This window comes from Bipolaris zeicola, assembly GCF_000523435.1.
Source record: "Bipolaris zeicola 26-R-13 unplaced genomic scaffold scaffold_405, whole genome shotgun sequence".
Lineage (NCBI taxonomy): Eukaryota > Fungi > Ascomycota > Dothideomycetes > Pleosporales > Pleosporaceae > Bipolaris > Bipolaris zeicola.
The window spans coordinates 1-12,715 of record NW_006912454.1 but is presented as its reverse complement, the minus strand read 5'-3'; the positions used below and the strand labels follow the sequence as shown (position 1 = coordinate 12,715).

The 12,715-nt window shown below is 51.6% G+C and overlaps 6 protein-coding genes across 6 annotated transcripts; 2 read left to right on the top strand and 4 right to left on the bottom strand.

Annotated features, from left to right (window-relative positions):
- Nucleotides 1-2: 2 nt before the first annotated feature.
- On the bottom strand, nt 3-254 carry COCCADRAFT_111865 (uncharacterized protein; the record flags this gene model as incomplete). The annotated part of the gene is made up of 1 exon (XM_007720133.1): nt 3-254. A coding segment is annotated over one exon (252 nt), but the record flags the coding sequence as incomplete, so codon positions are not given.
- A 1,328-nt stretch (nt 255-1,582) lies between these two features.
- Nucleotides 1,583-1,966, bottom strand: COCCADRAFT_31138 (uncharacterized protein; the record flags this gene model as incomplete). Its single annotated transcript, XM_007720132.1, has 1 exon — nt 1,583-1,966. The coding sequence occupies one exon, from the start codon at nt 1,964-1,966 to the stop codon at nt 1,583-1,585; it is 384 nt and encodes a 127-aa protein (XP_007718322.1).
- A 2,460-nt stretch (nt 1,967-4,426) lies between these two features.
- COCCADRAFT_10022 (uncharacterized protein) lies at nt 4,427-5,732 on the top strand (the record flags this gene model as incomplete). Its single annotated transcript, XM_007720131.1, has 2 exons — nt 4,427-5,083; nt 5,160-5,732. 2 exons carry the CDS (start codon nt 4,427-4,429, stop codon nt 5,730-5,732), a joined length of 1,230 nt encoding a protein of 409 aa, XP_007718321.1.
- Nucleotides 5,733-6,198: 466 nt separating this feature from the next.
- COCCADRAFT_111877 (uncharacterized protein) lies at nt 6,199-6,384 on the bottom strand (the record flags this gene model as incomplete). The annotated part of the gene is made up of 1 exon (XM_007720130.1): nt 6,199-6,384. The coding sequence occupies one exon, from the start codon at nt 6,382-6,384 to the stop codon at nt 6,199-6,201; it is 186 nt and encodes a 61-aa protein (XP_007718320.1).
- A 1,734-nt stretch (nt 6,385-8,118) lies between these two features.
- On the top strand, nt 8,119-8,768 carry COCCADRAFT_111867 (uncharacterized protein; the record flags this gene model as incomplete). The annotated part of the gene is made up of 2 exons (XM_007720129.1): nt 8,119-8,196; nt 8,562-8,768. 2 exons carry the CDS (start codon nt 8,119-8,121, stop codon nt 8,766-8,768), a joined length of 285 nt encoding a protein of 94 aa, XP_007718319.1.
- An 875-nt stretch (nt 8,769-9,643) lies between these two features.
- COCCADRAFT_111870 (uncharacterized protein) lies at nt 9,644-11,404 on the bottom strand (the record flags this gene model as incomplete). The annotated part of the gene is made up of 4 exons (XM_007720128.1): nt 9,644-9,727; nt 9,916-10,662; nt 10,715-10,792; nt 11,291-11,404. 4 exons carry the CDS (start codon nt 11,402-11,404, stop codon nt 9,644-9,646), a joined length of 1,023 nt encoding a protein of 340 aa, XP_007718318.1.
- Between the last annotated feature and the right edge of the window lie 1,311 nt (nt 11,405-12,715).

The following is a 12,715-nucleotide window of genomic DNA, read 5'->3' as shown; positions in this document are numbered from 1 at the left end:
GGGCGTTCGGGACGCTCAGTAGGGCATTGTGTGTAGTGTAAACTGCTTGCATTCGAAAAGGAGGATCCTCTTGGGAGAGGTGCGGCGTGTTGGTGGCTGGAGAAGTGTGCGTAGTTGATGTTGTTGTTGCTGTAATTGTTGTAAACAGACTCGCAGCAACCACACCTCCTGTGACCACACCCGTAGATGGGGCATGATGGCATCAGAGAAGTGTTTGCACCGTCACCACACTGACAGCAATACCAGGAAGACATGATTGTCGGTTGGTAGTTGGGTAGAGTGTGGAGAAGAGATAGAGTGTCTGAGTAAAGATGATGGTGAAGAGGAAGAGGTGTGCAACTGTTGCGATGTAAAGTTGAGAGAGTATGGTAATACCTTTAAAGAAGGAGCAGGAGTTGAATATCTATATCTTGCTTCAGTGATTAGGGTTATTGCAACAAAAGCAGGAAGACGGTGTCATACCCTCAACCCGGCGTCCTCCCGGTGTCCTCTATCATGGCTGAGCCATCGTCACCGCCCTCTCTGTGCCCTCTCGCCTCACAAACAGGGCACGAACAGTGGCCTCCTCATGACCGTAAAGCTCCGTTTTGCCGCCTAGCACATTCAGTCCTGGCGGGCACTCGTCCCTCGGCGGCGGACCTACTGTACCAATGACGCAACGGAGGACAGTGGCGGAGCCAGCAAAAAGCACGGCTCATCGTGTAAAAAAGAGCAGAAGGGTGGGAAAAAAGGAGAAAAAAGGGCCAGGGTTGCGTCAGGCTTAATCGGATGAGATGATGCGTTCCTAAGGTTGTCAGTGTGGGCCACGATAGGAGGCGACGACAGTGATTATGGGTCAAGAACTGCATGTGAGACTTGTAGACTAGGCTTTTTTTTTGGAGAGAAGGCATCAGGCAAATGGGCGGCCTCAGGATGGCCGTCGTTGGGGGGATTAGTGTAGGCAAAATACTTGGCATACTGGTCCTCCATAGGCGGACTCAACAAATTTGGCCACAGCAGCAGGCCCGTCTCAACTTGCGGTGTGAATCGTCCAAGTTGATTGGCGTCGTGTTTCAGGTGAATTTCTCCAATAACGATCCGTCGTCAGGACAACAAGCATTTCCCCCTTTCGCCACTGCAGAGAGAGCCGTTGAGGCGGCGTGTGTCGCCCTCGCTGTGGGTGTGCACTTGTTTCGTGTACCTGTGTACCTGCGTGTTCATGCCTTGGATGATGCTTGCATCGATCTTCATCCTGGGTTGCAATTTCCCGCGACGCCCACCATGGTGGTTCTCGTTGTGAGTAGTGAGGTTGTGAGCAGTGAATTTCTCATATTATCAGTGGAGAGTGAGTGAGCAGCGTATACAACGATTTTGAGAGTCAAGCAAATATGAGGTGGAAAACAAGTATATTGAAGCGACAGATATATTGCATGACGAAATCTAAATCCAAGCCTTGTCCTAAATGCCCCAAACCAACCATACTCCTCCATGTAACCGCTGCAAAAAGCAAGCCAAAAACACGCTCGGGCCCGAACATGGCGCTCAAAGACTCCTGCTTCGCCGATGATGTAAGAAAATGCTGGCTTAAACCTCCGAGGTCCGTTTATTGAGTCTTTTCCATCGTGCAAGCAGTGCACCTTTGGTGATTACATGTTGTGCACACGTTTTGCCAGTCGCCTTTGGGACCATCCTTACACGCCGAGCAAAACCAGACTACTGGAGCGCCGTAGATGGGTGCAGATGTGTAATCGGGTAGGCTGCAAGATAAGACCGGTGAAGAGGGCGCGGATGTGTTGTGGCTCGAAAGGTGATGATCGACAAGATAGTTCGTGTGAAGCGTGAATTTTCTCTCATCTGAAATGGAAGAAACCGTTGCACGCTCGAGAAATGCCGTGTTGTTGGGCTGCAAAGACACTGAATGACGTTGAGGACTCAGAGTTGTGTCGGAGTCCTTGCTGAGATAGCGAAGATTAGAGTTGACGGCCATGATGTGCGATACTGAAACAGTGGAGTATTGATGAAGAATTTGGAGCGCTTTAGCCAGCAATGTATTCCGAGTGAGTGATGTGTATCTGGATAGCGATATGCGACTTTATTCTAAGAACGGGGAGAACTTAAATGTACCTCGTTCGCCCAGACAAGTTCCACTCGAGTGAATGCCTCGTGTCCATCGTGTCGTCCTGCTGCGCCTTCCGCTATGAAGCTCCAAGAAGGCATCTGGTGCCAAAGGCATACAAGTTGGTGCCCTACACGGATAGCCAGCCAGTGGTAAGGCAGTGAATGGTGGAGGACGATGAGAGTCCCACAAGGAACTAGCCAGAATCTTGACTATGAGATGCATCGCCACAATACTGCAAAGTCGGTGTGTGGCTGACAGAGTCTTGGGGCCAAGGGCAAATGCCTGATGTTCTGTGTTTGCCTTGATCAAAACCCCATGATAACCTTTACATCAGGCCATACCAAGCTTCTTCCCCACATGTAGATCGGGAGGTGCGACGACATGTTGTAGCAACATGGGATGTTGCATGCAATAACGCCGTATAGTTGGGTATGGCTAATTGCTGAGACAAACCGAGCAAATCAGGCGATCGTTCTGTTTGCCTGTTTGCCTGATGGAGTGACTAACTGGGATAAGGAGTCCCGGAGCTTGACAAATATACTAGCTCCCGAATAAGTAATCGCTCAATATGAAACTAGACTAAAGATCTTGCCTACTTACCGTAGCGCAGTGGATTTAATTATTCGCCTGGTTTGGTGAATAAACATTGGCGATTTGTAGACTTGAGTCCGATGTAGGCACTTAACCCCTGCACTCTTTGACGCCCAACAGAGCATGGACGGCGCCCAGAGCCTTCACAGCCACTGTCGGGTGAAAAGGATTGAATACCGGCTTTGTGTTACTGGAAAATAAAAACCTCAGGTTGCTAATCGACTTCAACCACTACCGGCACGATTGTTCGGTTAGGCTGTGCATGTCGCTTTACTTCTGCATCAGTTGTTGTTTCTGTCATCAATCGTCAATAGATTCACTGGTATAGTATGATGATGCGTTCATAGTGCTGTAGCCTGGCAATCTACGCCTGGATATCTGCTCCTGAGTATGACGCCGGAAATGCAGTGGTGGGCCGGCGACGATCATCGGTACGGCCAGCTCGTGGCAGTGCGAGCCCCGATGCCTTCTGAGACGATTAACGATTACCCATACGAGTAAATCTTGGCTGTGTAGCTTTGGGAGCTCGGTGTGTAGACGTTGAAGCTCGGATGCCATGCTGCGCGTAGTCAGTCACCTGGACGTGAATGGCCAGTGGACGGCGAGTTTACAGACTGCGTTTAACCATTTACTATAACAAGAAGCACTAGGCAGACTCACTGTATGCTGGGAAGGAATGAAGCTTGCGTTGGTCTGGCCGTGGGTCAGTTGGTGCTAAATCTCTTTGAGTACCAAAAGAGTATATGCTTCGCTTCTACACCAGGTGCAGGACGTAGCGTATATACTGCGAGCAAGAGGATCAGCCTGACCATCTTCAACACTATCTAGATGCAACCTTTTGGACCCCGCTATCTACGCATGATTGATATCGGCTTTCCAGAAACGGCAAAAAGGTTTGGTGAAGGGGGCCGGAATGGCGGCAATACAACCACAGAAAATCACGGAACAAAGAAAAGAACGAGGCGATCCAGCCTCGGTCTCAGCCTTGGGGGATCCGGTCAGTGCAACAGGCTTAGCTTCAATGCATTCATGTACGTGTAGTCCTTCGAGGCAGGTTTTGGGTCAGTCATCAGTCGTATCAGAGGCGCCGAAGGTTGTGTGTGCTCTCCCATGATATGAAATAGATACAGGCCGAGAACAAAGAATGATGTGACTGCCAGACTGGGCTGCAGACTACTTCTTGGGGCTATATGCATGGTTATGTAAGGCGTTGATTGGCGAGGAATCTGATCCTCTTTGCTTCTGATCCAGAAGCCAAAGCGAGTGATTTTCTCTAATCCACGCGAGAGAACGCCAGAAAGCATACTGATATTTTGCGCAGAAGCACAGCAAGAAAAAAAGCAAACGAGGTTGAGAATTGTTGGCCGGGCCTTGAGCAGTCGAGGATCATGACGTCGGCAGCGGCCAGGCTCGGCCGATTGGTCGGACGGCGCGTCGCACACGCGTGTACCTATTGCTCGCGGTGTAATTGAAGGCTTCTCTGAGTTGGCGATACAACACATAACAGGATGTTTGAAAGACTACAAATTTAATGGGCCAGCGATTATTGCAAATCTCAATGACGTGGTTTGAGGTGATGTTGCCAAGCCCGCCATAGGGAGCCGACTAATGGTGCATTGTTCGCGACCTTGGCCCAGCGGGCTGTGTTGTGCAACACCAGGATTCCTCCTCGTCAGCCTTCTCCCGAGGGCTCCTGGAGTGAGCGCAGCTATTCCTCCTGTTCCACACTCTGTCGCGATGGCACCACCACCTCCTCCGCCAGCAGTCTCCGATCCGCCAAAGCCCGGCGCCATCACCAACCCCGCCGTGGAACAGAAGATTGGCCAGGCGACCTCCGTCATCATTCCTCTCCTCGAGTTCGGCGCGGTGGGCTACGAAACCTGGGTCTTTGTGTACCTGATCTGTATAAAATACCTTATCAACCCATCGGACCAAATACAGCGCGACTTCGATATCCAACCTCGGCGGTCCACCGGCATCGCGCTCATCGTCGTATACGCCCTTCTCCTGCTCTTCCTCACCATAACATGGCTGCGCCTCCTACAAATGATATGGTCCAGGCCTGATATTGTCCCGTTCGGAAACACCGCGCAAGAGAAGGAACATGCTAGCACTAGGGACTTTGCATTCGACCAGTATGACGCATTCATCTGCGACTACCAAGGGCTACCGCTCTGGTGCGACAAGTGCCACAACTGGAAACCGGACAGAACACATCACTGCAAGGAGTTGGGCCGATGTGTGAGGAAGATGGACCATTACTGCCCTTGGGCGGGCGGAATCATAGGAGAGTCAACTCATAAATTTTTCATGCAATTTGTAGCGTACGGGGCGTTGTACACAACGTTTACTTGGATTGTGGTGGCTATTTTCCTGGCGGAGCGCAATTCAAAGGTATGTTCCTACGGACATTGTTGGCGCATTTCTACCGTTTATTGGGTCGTTTGAACAGCGTATTAACATGTTCCAGATGGGCTCACGGCCCGGTACTTGGATTGGCGCTCTCGCAGTAGGGATACTGTTCAGCGTCTTCAGCTTTACCATGTCTTGTATGACAGGCTGGAATCTCATGATCAACTACACCTCAGTCGAAGGCATCCAGCGCGGGGGTATCCATAACATCGCCTTTCTCATTTCCCAGCCATCTCGCCGTTCGAGTACCACCCTTCCACCAGGAACGCCACCGTCGCCGTCTGGAAATGCTTATAAGAAGAGGTCTGACAGGACTACGGAAGGAGAAAGGGTCGAAGAGGACTGGCCTGTTCTGACTACTGTAACCCGTGCTTCCAAGCGCTCCTATGTGGTGATGCAGACAAAGCCATTCGAACACCCTTGGTACACGACCCTCATGCAGGGTTGGAAAGACACCATGGGCGACGGCATACTCGACTGGTTACTTCCGTTCAAGCAGAGTCCGTGCAAAAACCGGAGTCACAGAGGCGAGTTCGCGTGGGGAGAAGTGGTATACGACATGGCGCGGGCGTACGAAGAAAAGCATCCCGAAGCGCGACTCGCGCTGCTTCACGGGTCAAGCAGGCGATGACATTGCTACTTCACTTAATGATTTTCTTGCATATACTCGGGCGAGCGGGGTATGCGGAGTTTGTTGTTTTTATCTTCTTTTCTTTTTTTGAAGTACATGATACCCACGTACGGACGTTTGTATATAACCGCCCACCCCAGCAATAACGGGTAAAAACAAAGTAAAAAGCGAACGAAACAAAAAGTAAGCAAAGAATGAAACCTCTTAATCGGAACTCCGGCATACTTTATCTCAACGTCACACGGCTCGCCATCACCTCCGATATACTTTGTCCAGCCTTGTAACCAGAACATCAACGCTGGCAGGCTAACACACTTATCGTTTTACGCGTCTAGATAGATCTTTTCAATGCACACATAGTTACCATGACGTTCAATTACCGTCGCACAACCAGATAATCGTCGCACAAAGAAACCACACATCTCCCACGTGGCTCCCGCACCTGGGCATCTGGACCCTTCTCTCTTCATCGCATCCAACTGACTACTTTTTTTTTGAAACCGCCGCTCATGATAGGTGACTTCCCAACTCTGGTACACCCAAGGTCCCGCTCAACCCTCCCCCCCAAAAAAAAGAGCGGGTAATCGTATATCGCGGCCCAAACTTCCTTGGACGAAGTCCAGATGCTGCTAGCACCGATGATGTATTGCATGCTATGATGAACCTTCTGGCGCGAAACGTGAATGAAATTGACATGTGTAATCAACAAAGAGAGCGACAGCCCCCCATACAGGAGAGACAGCATCGTCGCATTCTCGTCATGCTACAGCAGTATCAAGATCCTACTCGACTCAAACCGCACCTTAATAGCCATTGGTGCTTCGCAAGGCATCCCCCCCCTTCCTGCCATGCTTCCCAGCACAAAAAGGTGCAAAACCTGGATAAAATCCCCCCCCAACCCACGTGGGTTATGCAGAAACCTAACTTTTTACCCACGTTTCCCACGGAACGCCCCCATTCCATCCACACACACACCCTCCAATCAAAGGACCGGCAAAGGCACGAAAATAACCCTTTTTTCTCGTTTTCGCATTGCCTTCCTACAAAAGCAGAGGGATCGGCATAGGTGTAAGTCCCGACCCCACGGGTTTAACTACGTGACGGAACTTGCCATTTGCTATCGTCAAAGTCACACTTGACTTGTGCGTATCCAGTATATCGGGTTATGGTGTGTGTGTGTGTGTATTGGGACTTGGCGGGGTGGGAAATCAGCGAACTCCGACCGTCATATCGACGGATTAGATGGATGGATGATGGAATAGGAAGATAGGAAGCGAATACGGGGGGCCCCGGACATTGCCCGTTCAAAAGTAAGCAAGCGACGAGCATCGCGTGTGCGACGGGTGATGGGCAACGGGAAGAGGGGGCGGGAAGGGGGGGAAATGCGCGAAATGTGTGGTGGTTTAAACCATTTGGGGGCAAAGATGTGCAATGAACATGTGCAATTTTGGTGGTTGGGGGGCGATCGTCATCTAAAATGGGTTTTTTCTTAACGCCGTATATGTTGTATGGTTCCATAACCGACATTTTTCTTTCTTTCTTTGCAATCTCCGATTATGCCCGCGTGGGGATTATCTTTTTTGTTGTCGAGTCAGTGTTTGGAAAAGAGAAAAATCCGGGGCGCGGAAGCGATGAGGGAATACGGAAGGTGACATTTGGACGTGTGGTTTGTGCGGACGACGGTTGAAACTTGGGTTGTGTCGTAGAGAATGGAAGGCGGGGCCGGGGAGCAAAGAGATAGGGAATGAGGTGAGGATTTGCATGGACTAGGACTTGATTAGGATTATTTCGCGGGCAAAGACCGGGGACAAGGGCTTCTTTGCTATGCTTTGTAGATTATATGCATGTAATGTTAGCGTTTGCTACAAAAGGTTAGCAATTTCTTTCTATTCTGCTGTATAGGTGTAAATGTGATGGGATTTTTCGTATTTCCCTTCGCCTCGCCTTGCCTTGCCTCCACAGAATAACCGTTTCATATGAACCATGGGTTCTCTACATGGTAGAGTCCCACTGTTCACCTAGCAACGCTGTCGCGAAAGGCGAGGAGATTGAAGAGGCAAAAAGGTCTGGGGCCGAGCCGGGGTTCGGGGGGTTGGCGGGCTTTCGTTTGGGGCACGAGATGTGATAAGGGGATGCAAGTATCAGGCGATTCTGCGTTAATATTCCGATCAACACAACTTCGTTTTGATTGTCAGATTTAAGCAGGTTGACGGCCAAAACAAGGTGGGTTTAAAAAAGGTTGGAGTTGCAAGTTTGCAATGAAGGTGACATGCGCTAGAAACTGGCCTGAAACATCAGGACGCTTTTTTTAAGCAACATCCTTTGCGCCTCTCTTCCCCGGCCGTTGTCAAAATTGTCAGGCATGTCAGGTGATTTGTAAAAGAAAATGGCGCGAGCGAGCAGATGTTTCCGGCGTCGCATCATGCTTCCCGTATGTGACTGGTTTCAAGGTGCGGCGGGGCGCGTGAGTGCATCCGACGGGCTCCCTGGTAAGAAGTGGGATCCCTGCAAGGTCATGATGGCCATGATCAGTTATTTGTTTCTAGGAATGACAGGTTGGACGAGAGGCGAATGAGCGCCAACCTGGTCATATCAAGGTTATTAGAATAAGAGGGTGCAGGGATGGCTTACTAGCCGAAAGGGAAAATCATCTTAGCATCGGGCCAGACCAGCACGTCCTGGCTCCGATCCCCCAGGGTTGACGCAGGCATCGTGCACGCCAGTCCCCAAGTGGTGGCATCCTTGCTGACGATCCCCGGCAAGGGTTCTAATGCAAACCTCGCCCTTCGCTTCACCGGATGTGATTGATTTGTGAAATTTAAACTCTAGCTGTGGGGCACATTGCGAGTTTGGCTGGCTGGGCTGAGCTGCCTCGTTTGCTTCGGTTCAAGGAGCCGAGAGAAAGAGAAGAAAGACAGGGAACGCGAGCAACGCATGTTCCGTGCTCTCCTGTGGGATTTCAATAATTCCAAACGTGTCATGGCTCAACTTGTTCCGACACTTTCCCGGAGTGGTTCCATGCCGCGCTCCCGGTAACCTCCAAAAATACCAACGGCTTCTGTGCTGCGCTCAAAGGTTGACCGTTGTGCGTCTATGTTTTGAGTTTAGCTGGTGAAACACCGGAACTTCTCATCGCGTTTCGAGCATAGCGTCAACAGTGTGATGGCTATCACTAAGTCTGCAAAGATCTGGCGATGGAAATTTCCTCATCAGGCCAGTCTGGGGCCATATACAACCAAATCTGGCCATTTGGTTGGGGTCTTTTTTTCTTGTAGGCGCTAGATAATCAATAGTCTAACGCCTGGGGTCCATCGCCATGCATCGCAATAGTTGCCAGTTTGGTTGTTTCATGTTGCCGGTGCCTGGGGAAGGGTATTTGTCAATCAGTGTGAACCTCACACCTCACGAAAGCATGGTCAAAAGTCATTGTCGAGTATGGAAAATTCTTGTGTATGATATTAGGATATGTGGGAAGCATGATTTTGGAGCTATGGCAAAATCAAACAAATCCATTGATACCTCCAGTGTACGACTGCAGCGCAGCAGTCCCCGATACTCCCTTTCCCAACATGCAAATGTATCCTCCTATTTGGGTCCCAGGGTATTCAACGTTAGAAAAAATCCCGGGCGTCTCTTGCACCCAGTAAACGCTTGTAAAACCTTTAGTGCCTATGCTGAGCCTGAATAATATGAAAAGAAATCGCCTAGAGATAGATGGAAAGAAAGAAAAATACATGGATAAGAAATAACGTCCAGGAAATTTTGGTTCAACCAGATCGCCAATGACGCAAAGAAGTGAAAATAGTGTGGTGGGATCGTACCCGTGACTGAATCTAAGTAAAGGGCTAGTAATGGACGACGTATGGCAAGAATAAGGCGCCACTTCCGAGCGACTTGCGGGCCGAGCGAGTCTATGCATCAGGTCCGTTGGCTTCGCGTTCGCGCTGCTCCTTTTGTGGGGCCCGACGGCGAGCGTTGATGAACCAGTTGGATACCTAAATCTTGTCAGTCACTTGTCCGGTAGCACGTAGCAAGATTGTAAAAGGTCCCACAAGACAGATCTGAGGTCATTCAACGGCCCGAAAGCACGCTGCTGTCTAAATCAGACGACACTGAAAGACAGAAATGGCACATGTAGTAAAAGTGTCACAGTTGACACTTTGGCTGGAGGATGGTGACTTACCTGATTGAGACTCAAACCAGTACGGTTGCAAAGCTCCATTTTCTGGTCTTCTGTTGGGTAGGGCGACTGACGGTTCGCCGCAAACCAGTCCTTGAGTAGGTTGGTAGCCTCCTTGGGTAGGTTTCCTCTTCGCTTTCTGTTGAATGCACTGTGGTCAAGACCGACATTGTGCTGGAAGCGAATGTCGCCGCCATAGGGTGCATCGTAACCAGAGTAGGAAGCTCGAGGGTAGTAGGAATCCTGGGACCGTTCGTAGCCGCTGTAGGCGGCTGCCTGGTGGTCGTGATAGTAGCTCTGTTGAACCATGGGTGGTTGATAAGGGTTCTGAGCGATTGGCTGGTGGATTGCTGGCTGCGCAAAAGGCATCTGGCCTTGAGGAACGGGCGAAGACTGGTGGCGGACATGGGGGTTCATTGGGGGCGCTTGCTGGTGAGGTGGCGGGTAGGAAGGAGTTGCACGGTGAGAATAGGCTGATGGTACAGGCTGTACGGAGTGCTGGTGGGAGACGTGGGGTGAGTAGCCGGAAAGGGCAGGGTCGATGGCGCTGCTCATGCGGCGAGGCTCAGCAAAAGACGGTTCGATGCTACCGCGAGCGTAGATGTCACCAAGCGTGTCGACACGCCTACGTTTGCTGTCGGCCCACGCTACCTCGTCAAAATGGGGCTGCGCATGAGGAGAGCTGTCGGCCGATCCATGTCGACGTTGGGGTGTCCTTGGTGGTGTGGTGGTTCGGGTAGTGTGAAGAAACTGTACAAGTCAGCAGTGCCCAGATGTGTTCGGATGCGAAAGCTGGGTTTACCTCTGAAAAAGAAGGGAGCTTGCCGGGGAAGCTTTGTTCTCCAGGCTGAATTGGTGGAGAGCTGCGCATGTGATGGTTCTGGGTTTCTGTCAGATTACTGCTTGTGTGTGAAGTTGGCTGCTGTGTTTGGTAGGTGCGCGCATCAGGGTCGGTGTCATTGTCGTTGTGGGAATGGATTTTCTCCGAGGAGTGCGAGGTGATGACTGAGTAGAGATTGGACTGTCTCTTTGGTGGGGGTGGTGGAGTGTGTCGCTGATGAGGATGAGGATGATGATGATATTGTTGGGGAAAGAAAAGAGAGCGACTCAGGACCTTGTCCTGAGCATGCTCGTGGTGGTGGTCCATGACTTGATCCCAGCTAGCAAGCGGAGGGGGGCAACAGCCGTGGGATTTGTCTTGGTGGGCGTGTGCTTGTGCTTGTGCTTGTGCAGTGGCGCGGAAGGAGCCGGGCAGTGGGGGTGATGGGGGCTTGAGGGCAGGCTCGAGGAAAGGGGGAGGAGACAAAGGTGTAGGGGAAGCCATCGAGGCAGTAGAAGAGGAAGCAGCCAAAGTGGCAGAAGAAGAATCGTGACTTACCGCAGCAACCATGTTTGCCAGCGGACTCTCTGCAGAATGTGACGAGTTCATCTTGCGCGAGTGCAGTGGTTCACAGTGGCGGTGCGGAATATCTTGGAGGGTAAGATATTCCATAGGGGCAAGTGTGGGATGGTTAAATACTCTGGAGAAGCAAATGCAGGCGTTAGCAACGGAGAGCAGTGCATGTCAATGTGTCGATGGTGAGTGGACGGGGCCATTTGCTCATCCATAGTTGGTGACAGCTTGGTACCAGGACCAACTGGCACCGTTGACTGGCACCGTTGAATGCCATCAGACACGAGCGGGGTGGCAGGCAGAGAGCAGAAGGGAAGGGCGACTTACCCAGGTATCTAGGTGGTGATGTAACGGGTAACTGGATGAGGCAACGTAGGGGGGGCAGTACCGGGCGGGCGAACCAGGGAATGTAGATGGCAGATATATGCGGGGCGGGCAGCGGGCTCGGGGGCTATTATGGTACAGAGGGCGTGAATGGGGGTTGGTGAAGAATGTACAAAGGCAGAGCCACAGCGGGGATGGGAGCGGAAAGGGAGCCGGCGCAAGCACACAGCGAATGGTAGGGGACAAGGACGGGATGCTGGGGTGGTGATGACGGGTGGGCGGGTGTTTAAGAAGAAGTCGGATTGGCAAAGGAGGCGTTTATGGCCAAGCAGGACTGCAACGGGCCGTGGATTTTACCATGCACTCTGATCGTGCAGCACGAGCAAAATGAGCCAGGGGGGCCAGCGTGTGACGGCCAATGAGCAGGGAGGCAGCGCGGCTAGCAAGACGTGTGTAGACTTGACAGGTGAGGGTAAGGTTTGGTCTATATTCTCCGAGCGTGCACATTGCAGGCTCTGGCCGGATAGAGGCCGAGGGTAGGGTTAGGTAGGAAACAAGAGACCCTCCGCCTACGCCGCAGATTCGAGGCACGAGCCAGCGCGCTGAAGCTGCGCCGTCTGCTGCAAGCGCCATTGAGCGTCGCCCGGTGTCTCCACACCTCTCGAATCGTCGCAGATCTGGCTGCTTCTGACTCGCCGCAGAAACGGACCAGGGTGTCGTCTGCCTCTGGCCCTTTGCGTCCTCCAACTCGGCATGCCCATACACTCGACGCCGCAGCCATCCCACAACGTTCCATGACGGCGAGAAAAAAAGCGGGCTACGGCCAAGCAAATACCCTCTGCTCCACGCGCGCCTCGCCCTCGCTGGTACAGGGCCCCCTTCTAGGTGCGCCTTCTGTCTCTCTTTCTCTCTCATTCTTCATCCCTTGACCATTGTCAGGCCATGTCCGCTCATTGCATAGAGTTTGTGCCTGTGTATCGACCTTGGACCCTGGGCCAACATGACAACGACAGAAAAAAACAAAAAAACAAAATAGTAACCAGCACCAACGCCAACAACACAGACTACGATGTGGACTAGGAGCGG